Below are 21594 nucleotides of genomic sequence, written 5' to 3' on the forward strand. Positions count from 1 at the left end.
TAAATGATATTTGAACGGTTATTTAAGATTAATGGGCTTCAGTGACGTTTTGTTGTTGGTGATAAGGTTATAAATTTTTGAACTTCTAATCAATAATATCAAATTTTTATGTAACTCCTAAATGATATTAATTTTTTAACACCAATGATATGTAAGGGGTTTATTAGGTGCTGGATTTCTATGTAATATCTTTGGATGCATCAGAGCAATTTGCTTTTTGGGTATTCTTATGTAATATTGGAGGAGATTACTCACTTTTGTGAGTTATGTGTGTACAATCAACTTTTTCATCTAATAATAGTTTTGTTTCCTAAAAAAATGTAACCAAATTTTAGACATATTTTAAATTATAAATTATAAATATATATAGTTCATTGTTATTTTTGATTTTTTTTGTATTTTATTTCCTTTAATTCAGAAATAAATGAAATATTATGTTAAGATTTTTTTATAAACTCTATTGAGTATAATAATAGAAATAACACGTGAATGGAAGATTATAAGTGGGAAGGCCTTATGCCATTATTAAAAATGAATGTAATTGTTCATCCTGCACAGTATGATGTGATTAGATGTCAGTGTTAAATTATTTTTTACACTGACAAGAAAGGGGAGAATGATTAAATTTAGTAAAGAATATTTTTGAGAGATTAAAATAGATGTTAAAAATTTATGTGGAAATCTATGTGGGCTCTGTAAATAATATGACATATAAGCTTTATGATGTCATAATAGCACTCTCTTTTGTCATGACAATCAACAAAAATCAATGACAATAACAAAAAAAGACGGGGTTATATTTGTCAAAATCAGTGTTTTCACATGACTAACAATATGTAGCATTCTCTAGAGTCATGCATTGTAAAGGATTAAAAATCTTCATTTGCAATAGTCATGACAAAAATTCTCATATTGCTTCAAATAAGTTCACAAAGAAGTATTTCGCAATGTCATATGAAGAAGACCTTTTTACATGAAATGTGAAACGATTCGTTCTCAATTTTATACTCAATTTAATTATTCCAATTGCAAAAAAATAACAATTCAATGTCTATTTTTAGCACTTACACGCTACTTCAACTCTCTATAATAGACTATTTAATGCATAAAAAAGAAGAGAAAAAGTTTGATGCACCGACGGTGTAAAGTTTTTTTACACCGTCAACCAATCAGATTTCAACGATGTGAGAAAATCTCTCTTTTCATTTAATTTCTTTAATTGACATGTCACATCCTTGAAATCTGATTGGTTGACGGTGTAAAAAAACTTTACACCGTCGGTGCATCAAAATTAAACTAAAAAAAGAAACCATCAATCGAACATTTACGAAAAGAACGACAAAAAAAAATAGTAACTAAAAAAAAACATTCAATAAAAATAATCTTACAAATTTGTGCTTTCTTATATCTAAAAAAATTATTCTTTTAATCCGTAAAATATATTGACAAAATAACACAAAACAAAATAAGAATATCCCCGTGCGGCACGGGTAAAAAATACTAGTTTATTATATATAGAGAGTTTTATTTTATAAAATTTTATTTTTTATTGGAGAGAGAAAAGAAATTGTTTTGAAAATATGGCACGTGTCAATTTCTGAAGGAAAGTATTTTGTGAGAGTGAATGGGATTCAAGAGAAAAGACTCTCTTTTATTAGATACAGGGTGAATCATCTATTTCAACATTCACATTTTCATTAAAAATCAAAATCCAATGCAATCCAAATTGATTAAAATTTGATTGAATTGGTTTGGATTTGAAAATAAACATAACCGTTAAATTATAAAACCGAAGTGATTTGTTCGGATGAATTTTCCTTCAAAACCAAATCAAACTGGACCGCAAACACCTCTATAGTAATAAGGAAAAAGAAAATATAAATTCAGAAATGAAACAGAAAATGAAAAGAAAGAGTGATTTACTTTGGGTTCTTGCTCAACTAATCAATTCAAGCACATCATTCTAAGCACATGTTCTCATGGATCTCTCCTTGATGATATAGCATAGTTACTCACTTATTGATTCCTCACATAAGCAATTCTCTCATACTAAAAGCTAAGCCCAATTCCTTGTGTACTTAGTCATTTATATGAGGTTTTAGATCATGCAATTTCAGGCCATCAAACCCCAACCCTTCCTCTATTCCTAGTAGCAAGCATAGAAGGGGTAATCCCAAATCGGTTCCCTAATCTATTACAAACTTCCGTTCTGATTATAGAATAGTATAAAGCAAGCATGCATACAAGCTTAGATTGAAATTCAGAAAATGAGATTCAAGGGAAGAAGAAGAACATGTGGGAAAGAACTTAAGATTATAACTTAAAGATGAAAAGTCTTACAAAGAAATCCAAAGCAAAAGAAGAGAGATTAGCCAAGCTGTTCTGGGCGCTCAGGCGCCAATTCAGAGCGCCTGAGCGCCAATTCCATTCTGAAATATGGCCTCTGGACCTAATTGGCGCCTAGGCGCCCATTCCCCAGCGCCTAGGCGCTTAAGCTCGCCTGAAAATGACTTTTTGGCTTCTGAAACTCCTCTTTTCAATCCTCTTTAAGTTCTCCATCAATTCCATGCTTCTTGGCCTTCTTTCTCCTTCAGTTTCTGCTCTCCAAACCTAACCAACAAGTCAAGGAAGATTCTAGAAGCTCCAAGAGCTCATTAGCACAAGAGGTCCTTCATAAAACAAAAGAAAATCATGCAAGTCCTAAACTTAACTTAAAATGCAAGAAAGCTCCCTATAAAACTACAAAATTACCAAAACAAAACAAAGACTCAAGAAAAGATAAAAATGCATGAGAATGCATGAAACACTACATGAGACACAAGAAAAAGACTCAAAACCTACAAGTAAAAACCCTAAAAACATCATATAAACCCGGGTCATCACACCACTATACTCAACGACAGCTCGCCCTCGTGCGTCACTAAGATTAGCTTGCCCTCAAGCACAAAGAATTACTCCCAACACACATGCCAAAAGAGGGATACTGTTTTAGAAAACCGGGGGATCAAGTGAATGTAGTTAGTTCCAAGAGAAAAATTCAACAATCAACTTCATGCTACCCTTAGATAAAGAAGAATTAGAGTCCACTATGAGAAGCATTTAGAGCTAACATCCTAGCATGAGACAATTGTTTAGTGCACTGAGCACAAAAGCAAGTTCACAGGTTCTGAGAATCATTCACTCAAGAGCAACTAAAGTTGACAATGCATTATTCAATGAGACATCAAAAGGGTTGTAATGTGTGGCTAGGTAAAGCACAAGGTAGGTGGTCCCTAAGGAAGACTAAGGCTGCATAAAATTTGAGTGTGGTCCTTCATGAAAACCGGAGCTTAAAGAAATTGATACTTAGCACACAAGTCTCTCAACCCCCTTTTGTTTCAAAATTTTTTCTTTTTTTTTTTGGAACTCCACCCATTCCATGGAGCTCATTTTTGGAACTCCTTCCGGCCATGGAGTTCATCTTTTGAATTTTTTGAATTTTTTCTTTGGGGCAAGAGACAATTGCATTTTCTATAAACTAGCTCCATTGAGAGTTAAGAACCACAACTCCCCATTTTTCCAACCAATCATCCAGCCCAATATACAAGGTAACAATAGAATCTTCATAAGGCTCAAAAAGGGTCGACTAGGGACAAATATATGCAATACAAGCTCTGAAGTCCAAGAAAACCTACCAGTCTCAAAGAATGCAAGTCTCCTAAAGCTACACTCAAGGAGGCATCAAATGAAACACAGAACCAAGAAGTGCAAGTGAGTCAGGATCCTCCAGGGAAATTATATAGTGAAGGGTCAAAGATGGACCCTTGTGGACTCACATCAACTCTATCCTCAAGACAACACTTAGAAGACCGAAGTCTCTCCCTCTCTTTCCCAAACATACAATCACTCCCCAAAAGAAAGCACAAAGTATCCACTTAAAAACATTTTCAAAACCAGCATCATGTGAGTGAGCAAGACTTGGGAACATGTCATTTGGGTAAAAGGCATAAAGACCGAGGTAAAAAAGACTCTATATAAAAAAAAAATGCATGATAAAAAAGTTAAACAAAATCTATAAAAGAAAAATATGCTAACAATGCATGGACTAAAATTCAGAGCAAGAAAAGAACCTCCTTCCAAGTGATTGAGTGCTCCAAGTGTTCTCCAATGACTTTTATTTCCTGAAAAACAAAATAGAAGACAAAACGTAAAACAGAAAAAAAACATGGGTTGTCTCCCATTCAGCCCTAAGTTATAGTCTTAGGTAGACTATACTTCAAACTCGTAACTCAAACAAAAAATCACAAACAATCCCCGGCAACGGCGCCAAAAACTTGTTGGTAAATCCGCAAGTGTACGGAATCCACCCGGTTTTAAATATCGAACCACAAGGATTGTGAGTGAATAGATTCGGTTCAAGCTTTGAGTTTGAAGGTTTGTATTATTGAATAAGAGATATGCTGAAGTAGTAATAAGGAAAAAGAAAATATAAATTCAGAAATGAAACAGAAAATGAAAAGAAAGAGTGATTTACTTTGGGTTCTTGCTCAACTAATCAATTCAAGCACATCATTCTAAGCACATGTTCTCATGGATCTCTCCTTGATGATATAGCCTAGTTACTCACTTATTGATTCCTCACATAAGCAATTCTCTCATACTAAAAGCTAAGCCCAATTCCTTGTGTACTTAGTCATTTATATGAGGTTTTAGATCATGCAATTTCAGGCCATCAAACCCCAACCCTTCCTCTATTCCTAGTAGCAAGCATAGAAGGGGTAATCCCAAATCGGTTCCCTAATCTATTACAAACTTCCGTTCTGATTATAGAATAGTATAAAGCAAGCATGCATACAAGCTTATATTGAAATTCAGAAAATGAGATTCAAGGGAAGAAGAAGAACATGTGGGTAAGAACTTAAGATTATAACTTAAAGATGAAAAGTCTTACAAAGAAATCCAAAGCAAAAGAAGAGAGATTAGCCAAGCATGGCAAGAACCTGAATTACAAGCTTGGAAGCCCTCTCTCACTCTCCTAGATGATCCTCTACCTCTGAATTTTACAAAGTATGAAAGGATTGTCAAAAATTACAAAAGAAAATGACTAAAATCCTATTTATAGGCAAAATAAACGAGGCTGGGCTGTTCTGGGCGCTCAGGCGCCAATTCAGAGCGCCTGAGCGCCAATTCCATTTTGAAATATGGCCTCTGGACCTAATTGGCGCCTAGGCGCCCATTCCCCAGCGCCTAGGCGCTTAAGCTCGCCTGAAAAGGACTTTTTGGCTTCTGAAACTCCTCTTTTCAATCCTCTTTAAGTTCTCCATCAATTCCATGCTTCTTGGCCTTCTTTCTCCTTCAGTTTCTGCTCTCCAAACCTAACCAACAAGTCAAGGAAGATTCTAGAAGCTCCAAGAGCTCATTAGCACAAGAGGTCCTTCATAAAACAAAAGAAAATCATGCAAGTCCTAAACTTAACTTAAAATGCAAGAAAGCTCCCTATAAAACTACAAAATTACCAAAACAAAACAAAGACTCAAGAAAAGATAAAAATGCATGAGAATGCATGAAACACTACATGAGACACAAGAAAAAGACTCAAAACCTACAAGTAAAAACCCTAAAAACATCATATAAACCCGGGCCATCACTCGCCTCTCAAGGACACCCAAATACTTAGGTCACTTATAGTTTATTTTTATCATCGCCATTTCTCTCTCATTTTTTCATCATCATCATTTTCTTTCTTACCCCTTATGTTGCTACTGACCTTTTTTTTATTTATTGTTGCAGAAGATATGAACTTCACCAACGCCGAGCTCCTAAAAGCCCGCGAGAGGAAAATGGCCCGTTTCTCTCCAAAGTTCAACCCTGAGGGCGATGGGAAAAAACGGGGCGGTGCTGAGAACCAAACCGAGGGTGCCCAAGCCCCCAAGAGGAGGAAATTAGTTAAAGTCTCCTCTGTCGCCCCGGGATCTGCAGTCGCCGGCTTCTCCAACCCCGGCGCTCAACCCACCACTGCCGCTGTGTCCAAAGGCAAGAATGTTGCCAAAGCCTCCGCCAATACTTCCGCCGCCACGGCCACCGAGTCTGCCACTGTCACAGCTCCCAATTCCGCTACCGATGATACAGCCACCGTTGCCGCCGCCAAGTCCACTACTGTAGGCGCCACAACCGCAACTGCTGACCAGTCATCAACTGCCGGCACAACCACCAACACTTCTCAACCCTCAGCTGTTGAGAAGCTTGCCGCCATCAACGCCACAAACGCTGCCGCGTCTTCCAATGCTCCCGCCGGGGAGAAAGAAAGAGAAAAAGAAAAAGAAACCCCCAAGTCTCCCCCTCGCCAAGTCGCACCTCCTAGCCCGCCTCCAACGAATGATGGGCGTTACATGTCTCCCCCGCCTCATCAAGAAGAAAGACCCTCTCCTGATGCCGCCACTACCTTTGAAGCAGCCCGGATCGAGCAAGCTCCTGGCAACGAGGGCGACTCTTCTAGCTACTACAATATGCTTCCCAACGCCATTGAACCTTCAGAGTTCTTACTTACCGGCCTCAACCGTGACGCCATAGAAAAAGAACTTTTGAGCCGGGGTATTAATGAGACCAAGGAGGAGACCCTTGCTTGTCTTCTACGCGCTGGGTGCATCTTCGCCCACGCGTTTGACAATTTCAACGCCGCCGCTGCTGAAACTGAACGGTTGAGGGCTGAGAATGCCAAGCACCAAGAGGACGCCGCCGCTTGCAAGAAGCGCTTCGATAAACTGTTGGACCAAGCGGGCAAAGAAAAAGTCCAGGCCGACAAGTTGATTGGTACGGCGGGGATTAAAATCGGCGAACTGGAGGATCATCTGAAGCTGATGAGGGAAGAAGCGGATGGCCTCGATGCAAGTCTCCAAGCTTGCAAAAAGGAAAAAGACCAAGCTGAGAAGGACTTGGCCGCCAGAGGCGAGGCGCTGACTGCTAAGGAGTCAGAGCTCGAAGTGTTGCGCGCTGAACTGGAGTCAGCGAAAAAGGCGTTGGCGGAGCAGGAGGAGAAGTCTGCTGAGTCTTTGGCTTCGGCGAAGGCGGATCTGGAGGCGGTGATGCGAGCTACTTCTGAGGAGATCAAGAAGGCGGACGAGGCTCATGGGGCAGCCCTCGCCGCGAAAGATGCCGAAATTACTTCCCATCTTGCGAAGATCAAAGAGCTAGAGGGCGAGCTGGCGGTGGAGAGAGCCAAAGCCGTTGAGGCGAGGGAGCAAGCCGCTGACATTGCCTATGACAATCGTGAGCGTGGCTTTTACCTCGCCAAGGACCAGGCTCAACACTTGTTCCCTGACTTTGACTTTAGCGCCATGGGAATAATGAAAGAAATCACTGCTGAAGGACTGGTTGGTCCTGATGATCCTCCTTTGATTGACCAACACCTCTGGACCGCAACTGAAGAAGAAGAAGAAGAAGAAACAGGAGAAGAAGAAAGAAATAATGAATAGTGTAATTTTAATTTTTACCTAGTCTTTACCGCCCTTTGTAATGCACCTTCCTGTTATTTCACATATATAAGTAACCTTTTCGCCATTGCTTTCGCATCGCCTTTGTATACTTTGTAAATCTCATCGCCGTAAATCTTTTGATCGCCCCTCCGCAAATCGCCGCATTCTTATTGTTAAAAAATTTAAGAATGAATTTCATAGTTAAACGCTCCGACGCACCGGAGTAATAAAATACTCAACATCCTGAGTGACCAAGCACTCGCCTTCCACCTTATTCATTCGCCGACCTTATATCTTGCGCTATTTTTCACGCGTCATGTGATTGAATTACGCCTAACGATTTCGTGCATTAATTTTAACTAGGGCTTGTTGCTTGGCATTTCTCCGTCAAGACTTTAAACATTTTCCACAAAGGGATAAATGGCCTCCATTCTTGAGGGCTTCGCCCGGGGCTTTGCCCGCTCGGGGCTTACAATGCTTGGGTCCCAATGGCCATTTGGGGGTCCCAAGACTTTTGCCTAGTTAATGGCGCTCGTCGTATTCTGGCGAGACTTACCCAGCACATCGTTTACGGGACCGGCGATCACATCAGACTTTCCGGGGGGAGATTCCCAGGCGTCAAAGGCCATTTGTGGAATCGCCGCCACCTTCAGGGTTCCAGCAAGCCCCTTTGGGGATCAAGCTTGTCCCACCTAGTGATCGCCGTAATTCTTTATATCGACTGGCAATTCCGATCGTCAGGGAATCCCTGGAATCTTTGGACATGAATTTCATGAATTTTCGTTTTATTGATGGAGCGCCTCGTTAAAAAACTCCTTTCGGAGAAAAAGAGCACGCTTTTGTTATGGCAATACATTGGAGAGTTTGGAGATATTTTTAGAAAAATTGAAGATATCTAACTTTGGCGAATTCACTTTGCTCATCAGAAGTTCTTCCTTGGAGCTCCTCGCCTTTCCAGCTTTCTCGCCCACGATCAACTGTAATAATAGCGCAGGCTCAAACCGTTGAATGACCTGGGTAGTCGCCTTCCATCAAGCTCTTCTAAGTGATAGGCCCCTGTACCAAAAACTTTGACAATGCGGTAGGGACCTTCCCATTTCGGAGTCAGCTTGTTTCCTGAGGTTCCTGATCGCCACTTGAGGACCAGATCGCCAACTTGCATATCCCGGGGGCGAACACTGCTATTGTACTTGGCGGCAACGCGCTGCTTCATCGCCGTCTCTCGAATGTGCGCCTCGTCACGCGTTTCAGACAAAAGATCCAGCTCCATCGCCATATTGGCTTGATTCTCCCCTTCAAAATCCGGCTGAGTCCGCCATGTGAAATTGTCAATTTCCACCGGCAACATAGCATCTACCCCATAGGTCATTCTAAAGGGAGTTTCTCTTGTAGTAGATTGCTCAGTGGTATTGTACGACCAGAGTACCACAGGGAGTTCATCCAGCCAGGCTCCCTTAGCTTCCTCAAGCCATCGCCTCAATCCGCGCAGAATCACCCTGTTTGTAGATTCCACTTGACCGTTCGTTTGCGGATGCTCCACAGAGGCGAACCTCATCTGTATGCCCATTTCCTTGCAAAATTCCCTTGTTTGGTTGCTTGAAAACTGGGTCCCGTTGTCGGATACGATCGTCCTTGGGATCCCGAACCTGCAAACAATACGCTTCCAATAAAAGTTGACTATTTTTGCAGAGGTTATTTTGGCCAGGGGCTCAGCTTCAATCCATTTAGTAAAGTAGTCCACCGCTACTAATATAAACTTCATCTGCGACCTGGCGGTCGGAAATGGTCCTACCAAGTCCACACCCCACATGGCGAAAGGTCATGGGGCGCTCATCGTTACCAGCTCCTTTGGCGGTGCCTTGGACAAATCCGCAAACACTTGACATTTTTTACACCGCTTCACAAAGTCCATACAATCCTTCCTGAGGGTGGGCCAGTAGAAGCCCGCCCTTAACACCTTGCAGGCCAAAGACCTCCCCCCGATGTGGCTTGCACATACTCCTTCATGCACCTCAGACATTATCGCCTCATATTTCTCTGGCGGTACACATTTTAACAGCGGCGTCGAAAAACCACGGCGATACAAATGTCCGTCAATGAGAGTATTGTGGCTCGCCTCTCGCCGTTGCTCCTTCGTGCATTGCTCCACTTCCGCCGGGTCCCCCGCCAAGATAGATAATATGGGTCCCATCCACGTCGTCCCTCTGTTCACACATGCCATGAGCTCGCCTTCAATGCTGGGGCACGCTAGCGTTTCCTGAATCACACTTTTGTTGTTGCCGGGCTTCCGTGTGCTCGCCAATTTGGCCAACGCGTCCGCCCGCTGATTTTTTGCTCGAGGAACATACTCTACCACAACTTCTTGAAAAAGTGTCATCAAATATCGCACTCGCTCAAGGTATTTGATCAGATTGGGGTCCTTGACCTGGAAAGTTCCCTTCACTTGACTCTCTACCAACTGCGAGTCCGTTCTTATCAACAACCTTCCGATCTTTACTTCACGCGCCAACTTCAATCCGGCGATGAGAGCTTCATATTCTGCCTGATTGTTTGTTGCCTTGAACTCGAATTTCAGCGATTGCTCCAATACTAGATCTCCTGGTCCTTCCAACGTTACTCCCGCGCCATACCAAAAATAAATAGAAAGTTTTCCATGAATTGTGATAAGAATCAATGAAGAATTATTGCATCGTTTTAATGTGAAAAATTATGTGCCTATAAAACCAATTTTGGCCGTTAATCATTAGTTACTTAAATCAAAAAAAATGAAATAATGACAATTAATTCCTTCATTATATTCCCCTTCCGGTTTCATTCCTTCATTAAGTTTAATGATTTTGAATCAATTAAAATCTGATTTTATGGTCTTGCTATTGATGCTTATCAAAAAAAAAAATGGTCCTGCTATTGATTACTCCGCACGTTACCATGGTCATTTCCTAATATTGATCCTGTCATAATGAAGAGGAAAATTAGCCTTGTGTCTCTCCATCACCAATTACATCCTTTGATTTAACTTTACTGCTTGGTCTTCTTCTTATACACTAACTATAACGCGATATATTAGTCTTGCAACTACCGACTTTAAGATATTTTGTCGAAACGAAATAATATACGGTAACAAATTTATTTAGTGACTAGAAAAAGTAAACATTTTAAGGGAGAAAAATTAAAGCATGTGGAATGCCACTTTTCATTTTTGTTGAATTTAACAGTTTACTCAAACATTCTTTTTTTTATATACAGAAGGATTAAGTCCGAAAAAAAAAACTACACAAGGGTAAAACATAGAAAGAAAATATGGATTTTATTTTTTATTTTTGAAAGTGCTCTTTTGATATGCATTGGAATGACTGAACTTCATCGATTTCCTACACCCCACCCTCACAACCATTTTCCCTAAAAAAAGGAATTCTGATTTTTTTTTAAATAAAATAATCAAACAAATATTAATTACATTTTCAGAAGGACTTTTTGTTTAAAAAACATTTCTCATAATGAATTTTGAAGGAACGGACACGGGCCTATGGGTGGGATCCACACTTGTTCACCCTTTTCAAGACACTTGAACTTCACTTTTTGGCAAAAATAGTATTTTTCAACTATTATATTCATGGCGGCTGCTTCTAATTCTATATCCCAATCTCTTTAGTGGCAAGTTGAGTTTAATGTGTGAGATAAAAGTAAATACATAAAACCATTATTTTTATTATTGTTCTTTTTTTTTCAAATGGAAGGGGAACCCAGAAACAAAAGACCTAGCTAGGCGTTACAATCAAACGCCAACTAGTACCACCAACTCTATCAAAAAGTAGATGATCCCAAACCTCTAAGGGGGGAGAAGTATGAAGATGAACTCCTAGACTACCATTATAACCATAACGAGCCAAAGCATCAGCTACTTTGTTGGTTTCTCTATAGTTGTGAGACACGCAACAATAGTCCATTTGAGACATAAAAGTCTTGCACTGAGAAATTAAGTGGTGAAGGGGGTGGAGAGGTAAGTCACGACCGTTTAATAACTCGACGACAACCTTTGAATCACAAGAGATGATGACTCTTCTCAAGTCCATGTGGATGGCTGTTTGAAGGCCATAATAGGCACCCCAAAGCTTTGCGCAAGTGATGCTACCCCTGCTGACATTGGCTAAGAAACTGAAAAGCCAATTTCCTGAGTGATCTCTAGCAACTCCTCTTGCTGAAATCTGACCTATTTAGTACTATGTAATATTATTGTTCTTCAATTCACTAGTAAAATATTTGAAGTTTTTATTAATTTAAAATCAGAAGAATTTCAATCTGAGTCCAACTTCACTCTATATTTTTACGCTGGAATGAAAAATAAATCTGGTAAATATGACTCCTAATAAATTTGGTTGAGGAAGAAATATGAATCTATTAGTTATATAAATTTTAAATCAAAACATATGCTAGTGGCTAATTATGCTTAACTGCTTTGTGGCCATCCTAGTGGGATTTGTAAAAGGAAAACGCATATTTTTGAATTTGGATCTGCTTTTAGATTTGTTTTGTGATGATTGTGTGGCACAATGCTTCATTTAGGTCACCTTGGCTTTACTGGTGCTTCTTAATTTGTTCTATATAGGGTGGGACTCACTCAAAACAACATTTTTTTCCAAATATTTTCTCACTTAACTAAGGCATGTGTACTGACTAGTATCTTTATACCATTTTAATCAACCGTATGGAGAAAATTATAAATATTTTAAGTTTTAAACTATGTCATGTACTCTATATTCATTTTAAAATTTAATTTCGTAACAAATATCTTCAAAATACTCCTAAGGATAAAAAACAGTTTAATAATATATTACACATATAAACATATAATAAATATTTAGGAGAGAGTTTAAGTAGGATAAAAAATTTAAATGGAGTTGAAATATAGCCATGTACTAGTATGTGAACTTAGTTCAAAACATTTATAAAGATGAAGTAATTTAAAAAAAAAAGTTTAATGTTTATTTTAAATTCAAATTTTAGATTTACAAAACTAAAAACTTATCAGTTGGGTTGAGCAAATATTAGATCATCCTCCCACTCTAATCATTTCAATAAATTTCTTTTGCTTTCGAAAAAAAATGTTGAATGAAAGTTTTGCAGGAAATGAAAACATTTACATTATGTGTGGATATCTCTTTAACAATTTGATTTTTACATGAGATTAATTTCTATATATGACAGTGTAAAAAGTTTTACAATCATTCAGTCACATCATTTCATTTTCTATTTTAAATATTATTGAATTCAAAACTAATTATGAGCTAATAAAATGAATGGTTGTGGTTGAATGATTGTGTAAAACTTATTTACATCGTTAATGCATAGAAATTAATATCTTTTTACACACACAAGACTCGCATGACATTGTTTAAGAGATATCGATCTTATACTACTTAACCAATCGCCTATTAGTAATTATTCATGTAATCTTGAAAGAAAGAAAAAGATAATACAAATTATCATATATTACATAGTACTAAATAGTTGTCAGAATATTTTCCTATGTAACCAAAAAGTAGTTGTCCGAATTCAAAATTAATTATTTATTATTTTGGTCGATAAATTCCCTTCCAATTTTGTTCTTGGTCGAGTCCCTCTTCCTAAGGATGGTAACAAAACCGAATCTGCGGGGCCCGCCTGTATCCTAACCTGATTTTACATTAAAACCCGATATGATTGGGTTTGAGTTTGGTATTGATGAAATCCGCACCCGAACAATATATATGAAATTGCAAAACTACTCTTACATATCATGTTAACAACTTAATTTATTAACAATTTAATCATATTTGAACATTAAGGTATCATATTTTTTGGCAAAAAATATATAAAATGTTTTTTCAGAATAAAATAATATTAATTGCATTTTATTTTGCAAAAAAATCTATACATAAAGTTAAGTTAGGACGTAAATTGAAAGTTACAACGGGTATGGGTAAACCCGAATCCCAATGGGTTTGAATTTGAGTTTAATGAAAGTTTGAATTTGGGTTTGGGATAGGAAAAACATGAGCCCGACCGACATGTTGTCATCCCTACCCGTTCCACACTTTTATGTTCAAAGACCACCAAACCTGGTGCCGAAAAAAAAACCACCAAACCAAACATTCTTTAATTGGGCCTAATATTTAATGGGGCATGGATTTCATGGGCCACATAGTTTGAGCTATTAGTTGGGCCTCAAACTGGATCTTCTATATAACCAACATAGTTTTGCTTTTGGTACTCCGTTTATTCTAATTACAATAATTTAGGGTGCAGGGTACTAGTGAGTGGCTTTGTTTTTAGTGCTTGAGGGTCCACTGTGTTGGGTCTTTCTTGTTCTTTTCTCCTTTTCTCTTATCTTGGCTGTTGTGTTCTCTCCCTTTTGTGGGCCCGGGCTCTTCGTCCCTCAATGAATCAGCTTACTTTGACAAAAAAAAAAAAACACCAAACCTTGTTTTTGGAATTTAATTACTTTTTAGTAATATTGTATTTCAGAAATAAACGGGGAAGTGAGAGTAGAAAAATGGTGTCCTCGTAGGATAGCTCAACTGGTAGGAGCTGGGGGACATATGGGTTGGGCAGGGGGAGGTTCAAGGTTGGATTCCTAGCGGGTGCAATTTATTTTTCCGATGTACCAAAAAAATGGTGTTGTTAAAATAAATCTTCCACCGAAAGGCCAAAGCAAAATTTTGGTTTTTTTGGTTAAAAGATTAGAACAGCAAAATTTTGGTTTGTTTGGTTAAGGCTTAATTGTAATTTTGGTCCCTGACGTTTACCAATTTCACGATTTTAGTCTCCCACCTAATTTAATTACACGGATAGTCCCTGATTTAGCTGGTCGTCTGCAACGTTGGTCCTACCGTTTATTTGTTAATGGAGAAGGTTTACGTGGATGGTCACTTAGCTGAGGGACTAAAATCGTGAAATTGGTAAACGTCAGGGACCAAAGTTGCAATTAAGCCTTTGGTTAAAAGATTAGAACAGCAAAATTTTGGTTTGATTATTTTCTGAAATCAATATGGAGGTTTCTAACAAAAAAATCAAAGTCCAATGATATTCATATTACTGTTACTATATGATCAGGATTAGGGGCCGGGAAATATTTTTCACATTTTTTAATTATTTAAACACTAATTTTTTTAATTTTTAAACGATTAGTTGCTATTAAGACTTAAAAAAGATTAATTGTGTTAATGGTGAAAAATAGTGGAAAAGGCAATCCTCTGGCTCGGCCCCATACTTTATTGAGATTCATGACAAAATCTATAAGAAAGTAATGATGTGATGTGATAAAATATTACAAAAAGGACAAATGGGATGATATAGAGCATATTCTTCCGTCCCATACCCTGATATAGAGCATATTACATACTAGTTGTGTAAATATTTTAAAAGTTGCACCAGATTGGTAAATAAATTTTAAATTTATACCAACAAGGTAAAAAAGTCAAGAAAATGTTGATAAAGGTGAAATGACTATCATGCATATACTACAATACATATTAGATTTTCACGCTTGAAAGAAGTATTCAGAAAGTACAAGCATGCTATATACTCCTATACTCTTCTTTCTTGTATTATCAATATGTCATCATAATTGAGACATAAAACTAATTCTCTTAAGACATTATTATCACATTAAATGAATATGTACTTTATAATAAATTATTATTCATACACATTATTTAGAAATTGAACTCTTAACTGAATATTTAAGAATCGAAATATGTAAGAAATTGTTAGTTACATGCTCTTCTCTAACATGAACTCATGTAGTGCTGATGCATTTAGTTTGTTTATTTTGTTTTTCCTCTTAGTGAGCTGTACTTTTTTCTTATTTTTGCTTGTAATGGGATTGAAGTACTCCTTCTATTTCCTTTTCAATACAATTTGACTTATCTAAAAAAATTAAAAGATAAAAAAGGAAGGTGCATGATAAATCCATGTAAATGGCAAGATATATGTGATGTGAGTTGGAAGAAAACGTTTCTTAGCATGTTGTTGTTTTGTTTGTGAAGGATAAAAAAAACAGAAGCGTTTCTTCCCACCGACACAAGTCCAAAAATGACATGAGAAGCAAACAATGGCTAAGAAATTGCAGCACAATCCCCATCCTGCTTCGCCTTCTGTTTTCTTCCATTCTTTGTCAGAAAGTTAGTTTGGACCCAACTAGTAGTCATGTACTTAATTTTTTTTTTTGAAAAAAAGTCATGTACTTAATTATTATTACCACTTTACTAATTTTAAGCACACAAAAGTTTGCAAAACAATTTTACAATTCTTAAACTCAATGTAATATAATATCTTACCTAAGAAGTTTTTTTACCTTAGAAGTTAGAAAACGAGTTAAATAGGTTAATTTTTGGAAAAAAAAATCATCTACAAAGAGCTTATCTTCAAAGTGAGAAGATATTCTTATGGATTGATATCACAATATATTTTATCATATATATGGATTGCAATATACTTTTATCAATATTAATAATTAAATTTTGTTAGTCATAAATATTTATTTAATTGATAACATTTTACAAAAAAAAAAATTAATAGAAATTCTAAAGAAAAAAAATAGGAATTCCATCTACGGTTGAAGTGTTTGAATTTCATTTTGGTACTATATTATAATTGATGGAAGCAATTAGGGTTTAATTGTGATAAATGTTCCGTGTAAAACAGTTTCACATTAACATTCAATCATAGCATATTACATAGGAGGAGCATTATATTCATTTTTAATTTTAATTAAAATAAAAAAATTATAATTTAACATAAACTATTTGGAGATATATAAACAAAATTTACACCAATAATGGATAGAAATTTAATCCAATTAATTATCACTTTTACATATAAAGAAAGGAGAATCAACTTTTGCAATTAAAAGAAAATAAAAAAAAGTATTTTAATTAAATATCATGATTTTATATAAATGTCCACATTTCATTATCTCATTACTATATGATAATCAAATTAAAGTAAAAAAATATTTAAAAAATTGGATATGGAAGGGATGAGAAAGGGAATGTTGTTGTGGCCTGTGGCTGTAACCAATCCAACAATGGCTGTGAAGAACCAATAAATGAGTGGTCATCACTTCTCACCACTTCACACTTTCCTATATATAGCCACTCAAACCTCTTCTCTTTGATTCTAAACCCACTTCAATTCCAGTCCCTTCTCAACCATTGTCTTCTTCATTCTCACTTTCTCACTTTTTAAGGTCAGATTCTTCTCAATACCCTTTTCTCTGTATCTCTTTTCTTCTCCACATTTTTGTAAAAAATTAATCTTTTTAGAAAAACAGGAACAGGGTCATCAAACAATTTTCAATTTCACACGCTTCACTTATTCTATTGGATTTTTTATAATCTTGTTACATTCCATGTTTTTGGGTATGGTGTTTCGTGTGCGGTTGTTCCAATTTGTGTCGGTTGGTGTTATTTTCCTTTGATTCTGACCCGGTTGTTCCTTAAAGACATCAACTTGCATGAATTGCGGATTGCATGATTAGATTGTCTTATTAGGGATCATGTTATGTGCTTAATTTTCAATTTTTCATCAGTTTTGTGGTTTTCTGAATAATTATTGTGGGGTGCAGAATGGGAAGTTCTGGAGCAGAAGCTGATTATGGTGCATACACCTACAAGGAGCTTGAGAGAGAGCCTTACTGGCCATCTGAGAAGCTGAGGATTTCAATCACTGGTGCTGGTGGTTTTATTGCCTCACACATTGCTCGCCGTCTCAAGAGTGAGGGGCATTACATCATTGCTTCTGATTGGAAGACAAATGAACACATGACTGAAGACATGTTCTGCCATGAGTTCCATCTGATTGATCTTAGGGTCATGGATAACTGCCTCAAAGTTACCAATGGTGTGGATCATGTTTTCAATCTTGCTGCTGATATGGGTGGGATGGGGTTTATCCAGTCCAACCACTCTGTCATTATGTACAACAACACCATGATTAGCTTCAACATGATTGAGGCTGGAAGGATCAATGGTGTGAAGAGGTTAGCTTCAACACTGAGTTTCTGTTTGTTGAGATAATTGAACATGCATGTATTTTGTGGTGTTAGTGTCAATTACTTATCCATGGCACAATCATTGTTTTCAGGTTTTTTTATGCCTCTAGTGCTTGTATCTACCCTGAATTTAAGCAGCTGGAAACTACCAATGTCAGTTTGAAGGAGGCTGATGCCTGGCCTGCTGAGGTTTGTTGATGATCTTTTTAATTGTTTGGCTCGGTTATGTTGGTTATTATTCATTCGTGTGCTAGGGTTAGGATGAATGTATTTAATTTTATGACTTTTTGTAGCCACAAGATGCATATGGTCTAGAGAAGCTTGCAACAGAAGAGTTGTGCAAGCATTATAACAAGGATTTTGGGATTGAGTGCCGAATTGGGAGGTTCCACAACATTTATGGCCCTTATGGGACATGGAAAGGTACGCTCTTTACTGAATTGCTAGTTTTACAGTTGACTTGTCTAACTCAATAATTGAGCAGACATTGTTGTTTTTTGTAACTTTTAGACTTAAGAAGTTTGTTGCTTTGTTGTTTGTCCTACAGGTGGAAGGGAGAAGGCTCCTGCTGCTTTTTGTCGAAAGGCGCTTACTTCTGCTGACAGATTTGAGATGTGGGGAGATGGATTACAAACAAGATCCTTCACCTTTATTGATGAGTGCGTTGAAGGCGTACTTAGGTATGACTTTACTGATTCTGTGGCTAATGCAGCTAAATTAATGATTTCTTTGTAGGGCTTCTCATTTTGAAATCTAAACTATGGATTTGTATTTTATTGAATGGTGAAAATGGAACTAGGGGATAGCATTTTTAGTTGCCATTAATAATTTCTGTTAATAGTTAGTTGCAGATGTAAATGATTGTAATATCTCTATTTATTCTGAAATTGCTCATGATGTTTAAGTTGATTTGTTTCAATTTTCAAATTTTGTGAGTTTTTTTTTGTTAGATCCAGCTATTAAAGACTGGGACTTTTAGAAATAAACATTATTAGCAAAATAACAAGGATACAAACGTGTGGACATGAACACACACAACATGTAAAACATGGGAAAACTGGGACACAATGTACATAGACATATCTGCGCGTGTATATCTGCCATATTAGTTTTTGGAAAGAGTTAATCTTGACCATATTTACATGGTTGGATGGTATGCCCTGGCCTTGTGTGTGTGTGCGCGTGTGTGTGTGTTATTGGTACAAGGATGAGTAGAGGAAGGTGCAACAAACCCAAATGAAATATGTTGGAGATCTTTCTGAAACACATAACACTTTCTAACTTGTATATTTAAGTTGATTCTTCTGAAAGTTATTAAAAAACATAATTTTCAAATTTTGTTATAGTTGTGTGCGAGTGTTGAGTCTTATTTGAGTATCCTCTAAATGGTAAGAAGAGTTTGATGCCTGTCTAGCCTATAAAAATGATTATTTCAGTAGCACACTTTATGACGTGTAGCCTGCATGTGTTGTATGGGTGTTGCTGTTGGAAATTTGTCCGACAGTCAGACACCACAAGAAGGAGAAGAATCTGTAATAGGACTCTGGTGCCTTTACAAAACTTAATATTTGTCTTATTTGGTTGTTGGATCAAGCATATATTAGCTTCTTTTATGTCTTTTGGTTAGTTCTTATTCCTTGGTAAGACTTATCATTGGTGTTCCTGGTCCACCTCTATGTGCAGATTGACTAAATCAGACTTCCGGGAGCCAGTGAATATTGGAAGTGATGAAATGGTCAGCATGAATGAGATGGCTGACATTGTGCTTGGCTTTGAGAACAAAAGCACACCAGTACACCACATTCCTGGCCCAGAGGGTGTCCGAGGCCGTAATTCAGACAATACACTAATCAAAGAGAAACTTGGCTGGGCTCCAACAATGAAGTTGAAGGTATTAATGTTGTGAAAATCCCCTTGTTTCCTTTTTATACAATTTATATCTAGTTCTGAGTTCATTTAATTCAGCTTAACGCTGTTCTACAATATGAATTCTCCTTTTGTTATGTCTTAATAACTTTCTACTACCAATTTGATCACTCACATTCGAAGTAATGGAATGAGATATACTCATCGACATAGTAGACTCAAACCAAATTCCTTTTTTACCTCACCACCACTTTAATGTTCAATTTTGTAGTTCCCAGAATTTGAACTAGGTCTAGCTCTACCTTGAAAACTAGCTCAGGGGTGAAGATTGATGTACCCTATATAAAGACTTATTTAGCCATATCTCTCTAGTCAACGTTGGACTTTAACACACACCCCTCTCACCCAGATATCTAGAGCATGAAGTTTGCAGGTCTAGACATTTGCAATGAGCCATTTATGGCTGATATCCAATAAATGGATCTCCTCTTCTATACTGTTTCTTGTGTTTCTATCCTCTTGCTTTTGTAAATTGGCTCAATCAATAATAGGATTATGGGTTTTATTTATGGCATCTCAATTTATGTATTGCTATCTTATCTGATTTTTTTGTTTATTGCAGGATGGGCTGAGAATTACATACTTTTGGATCAAAGAACAGCTTGAGAAAGAGAAGGCCAAAGGTGTTGATACAGCAATCTATGGATCTTCCAAAGTAGTACAGACTCAAGCCCCAGTTCAACTAGGCTCACTCCGGGCAGCAGATGGCAAAGAATGAAGTGAGCAAGTAGTCATAATCACCTAGGTGTTTTAAGTGGAGGGTTGACTTTTTATGCTGCTATTTTTTAGAGATCTTTGGATATGGTTAATTAGCTATTGAGATTGATTTTGGAGCTTGTTCACGTGTTTGAATAGAAGCTGTGCTCCACTTGAATTTTATGTTTGCTTGTTTGAGGGAATGCTTGGTGCTTAAGGCGGTGTCACTGCAATACAAATTCGAAAGTATGTGTTTTAAAAGGTTGAATAATTGATTTACAAAGCATTGTGTTGTTTTCTAATTTTCTTCCATATGAATTTCAATTGTTATTGGGTCAGTATAATGAATTTCAATATGGATTTAAATGGTTCTTAAAAAAGGAATATCGGCTTAGGACAAAATAGTGAGATAAGTAGGGCCAGAATTTTTGTTTTCTCATCGAAAACCAATCATTGTGTGTTCAGAAACTTTGTAATTTTTCACCTTTAAGGAAGAAATGATTTTGGTTGAAGTTACTAGAAGTAGCTTTATGCTCTGTTTGTCTAGGGAAGTTAGTGGGAAGGAAGTTGGTAGGAAGGAAGTGTAGGTTTTCCATCTGTTTGGAACACCATGGAAAATAGATGGGAGGGTAAATAGTACCTGTGGGGGCCACATATTAGTTTTCCTCGCACATGAGGCGAGAAAACTGACACACGAAGGAAAAGGGGGAGCCATTTACCACTTGCCCAAGTTCAATTGTGTAATATAAGTTTTATATTACAATTAGTTTATTAAAATAAAAGAAAAAAATTAGTTTCTGTAATTTAATAATAACATTCATTATCAATTATAAACATATTGTAGTATGTGACTTTGTGTTCACGTGAGTTTACTACTAAATTGAATTTCTTTTCGTAACATACTCAATTAAATTTTGGTACAGACATACTCAATTAAATTTACTAATTGATATATAATTAATTAGTTAAATTTATTGAAAATAAAATAAAATAGAAAATATATTACCATGATAATTTGATAATTTGGCGATACATTAAAAATAATGTTATTGAGTTTTAACTTCATTTATAAATTATTTAAAAATTATAACTATGGTATAATAATAATAATAAGATATGAATTATTTAGATTATTTATATATGAAGGATAAAATAGTAATTATCTATTACAATCATTTTTTAATATTCTCACTTTTCCTTTCGTTATCCCTTCTTTTTCTTTCTATCCAAACAACTTCAAAATCACCTCATTTTCATTTTATATTCTTTCCTCTTACCCTCTTTCCTCTTATATTCTTTCCTCTCATTTCCACTCCTCAATCTAATCAGAGTGTAAGTGTATAAAACAAGTAAAATAGAATTTGTACTATTATCTATCTATCTATCTATCTATAAACTATATAAAGGGAGAGTTTTTGCAGCCTTGAGGGTAATTTTGTAATTCAATCATTCAATGCACTATAATCTAATTTTTAGTATGGATATTTT

The 21594-nt window shown here is 36.6% G+C and overlaps 1 protein-coding gene across 1 annotated transcript; it reads left to right on the forward strand.

The window, feature by feature from the left end:
- The first annotated feature begins 16495 nt into the window (after positions 1 to 16495).
- Positions 16496 to 20408, forward strand: LOC130731278 (GDP-mannose 3,5-epimerase 2-like). Its single transcript, XM_057583510.1, has 7 exons — positions 16496 to 16680; positions 17059 to 17472; positions 17577 to 17673; positions 17778 to 17907; positions 18032 to 18164; positions 19168 to 19375; positions 19973 to 20408. Exons 2-7 carry the CDS (start codon positions 17060 to 17062, stop codon positions 20126 to 20128), a joined length of 1137 nt encoding a protein of 378 aa, XP_057439493.1. The 5' UTR covers positions 16496 to 16680; position 17059; the 3' UTR covers positions 20129 to 20408.
- The last annotated feature ends 1186 nt before the right edge of the window (positions 20409 to 21594 follow it).

Source organism: Lotus japonicus, chromosome 1, assembly GCF_012489685.1.
Source record: "Lotus japonicus ecotype B-129 chromosome 1, LjGifu_v1.2".
NCBI lineage: Eukaryota > Viridiplantae > Streptophyta > Magnoliopsida > Fabales > Fabaceae > Lotus > Lotus japonicus.

Coding starts and splice junctions, on each gene's coding strand:
- LOC130731278 (XM_057583510.1), top strand. CDS start 17,060: ATGGGAAGTTCTGGAGCAGAAGCTGATTATGGTGCATACACCTACAAG. Junction 17,473..17,576: donor AGGATCAATGGTGTGAAGAG/GTTAGCTTCAAC, acceptor CATTGTTTTCAG/GTTTTTTTATGCCTCTAGTG. Junction 17,908..18,031: donor CCCTTATGGGACATGGAAAG/GTACGCTCTTTA, acceptor TTTGTCCTACAG/GTGGAAGGGAGAAGGCTCCT.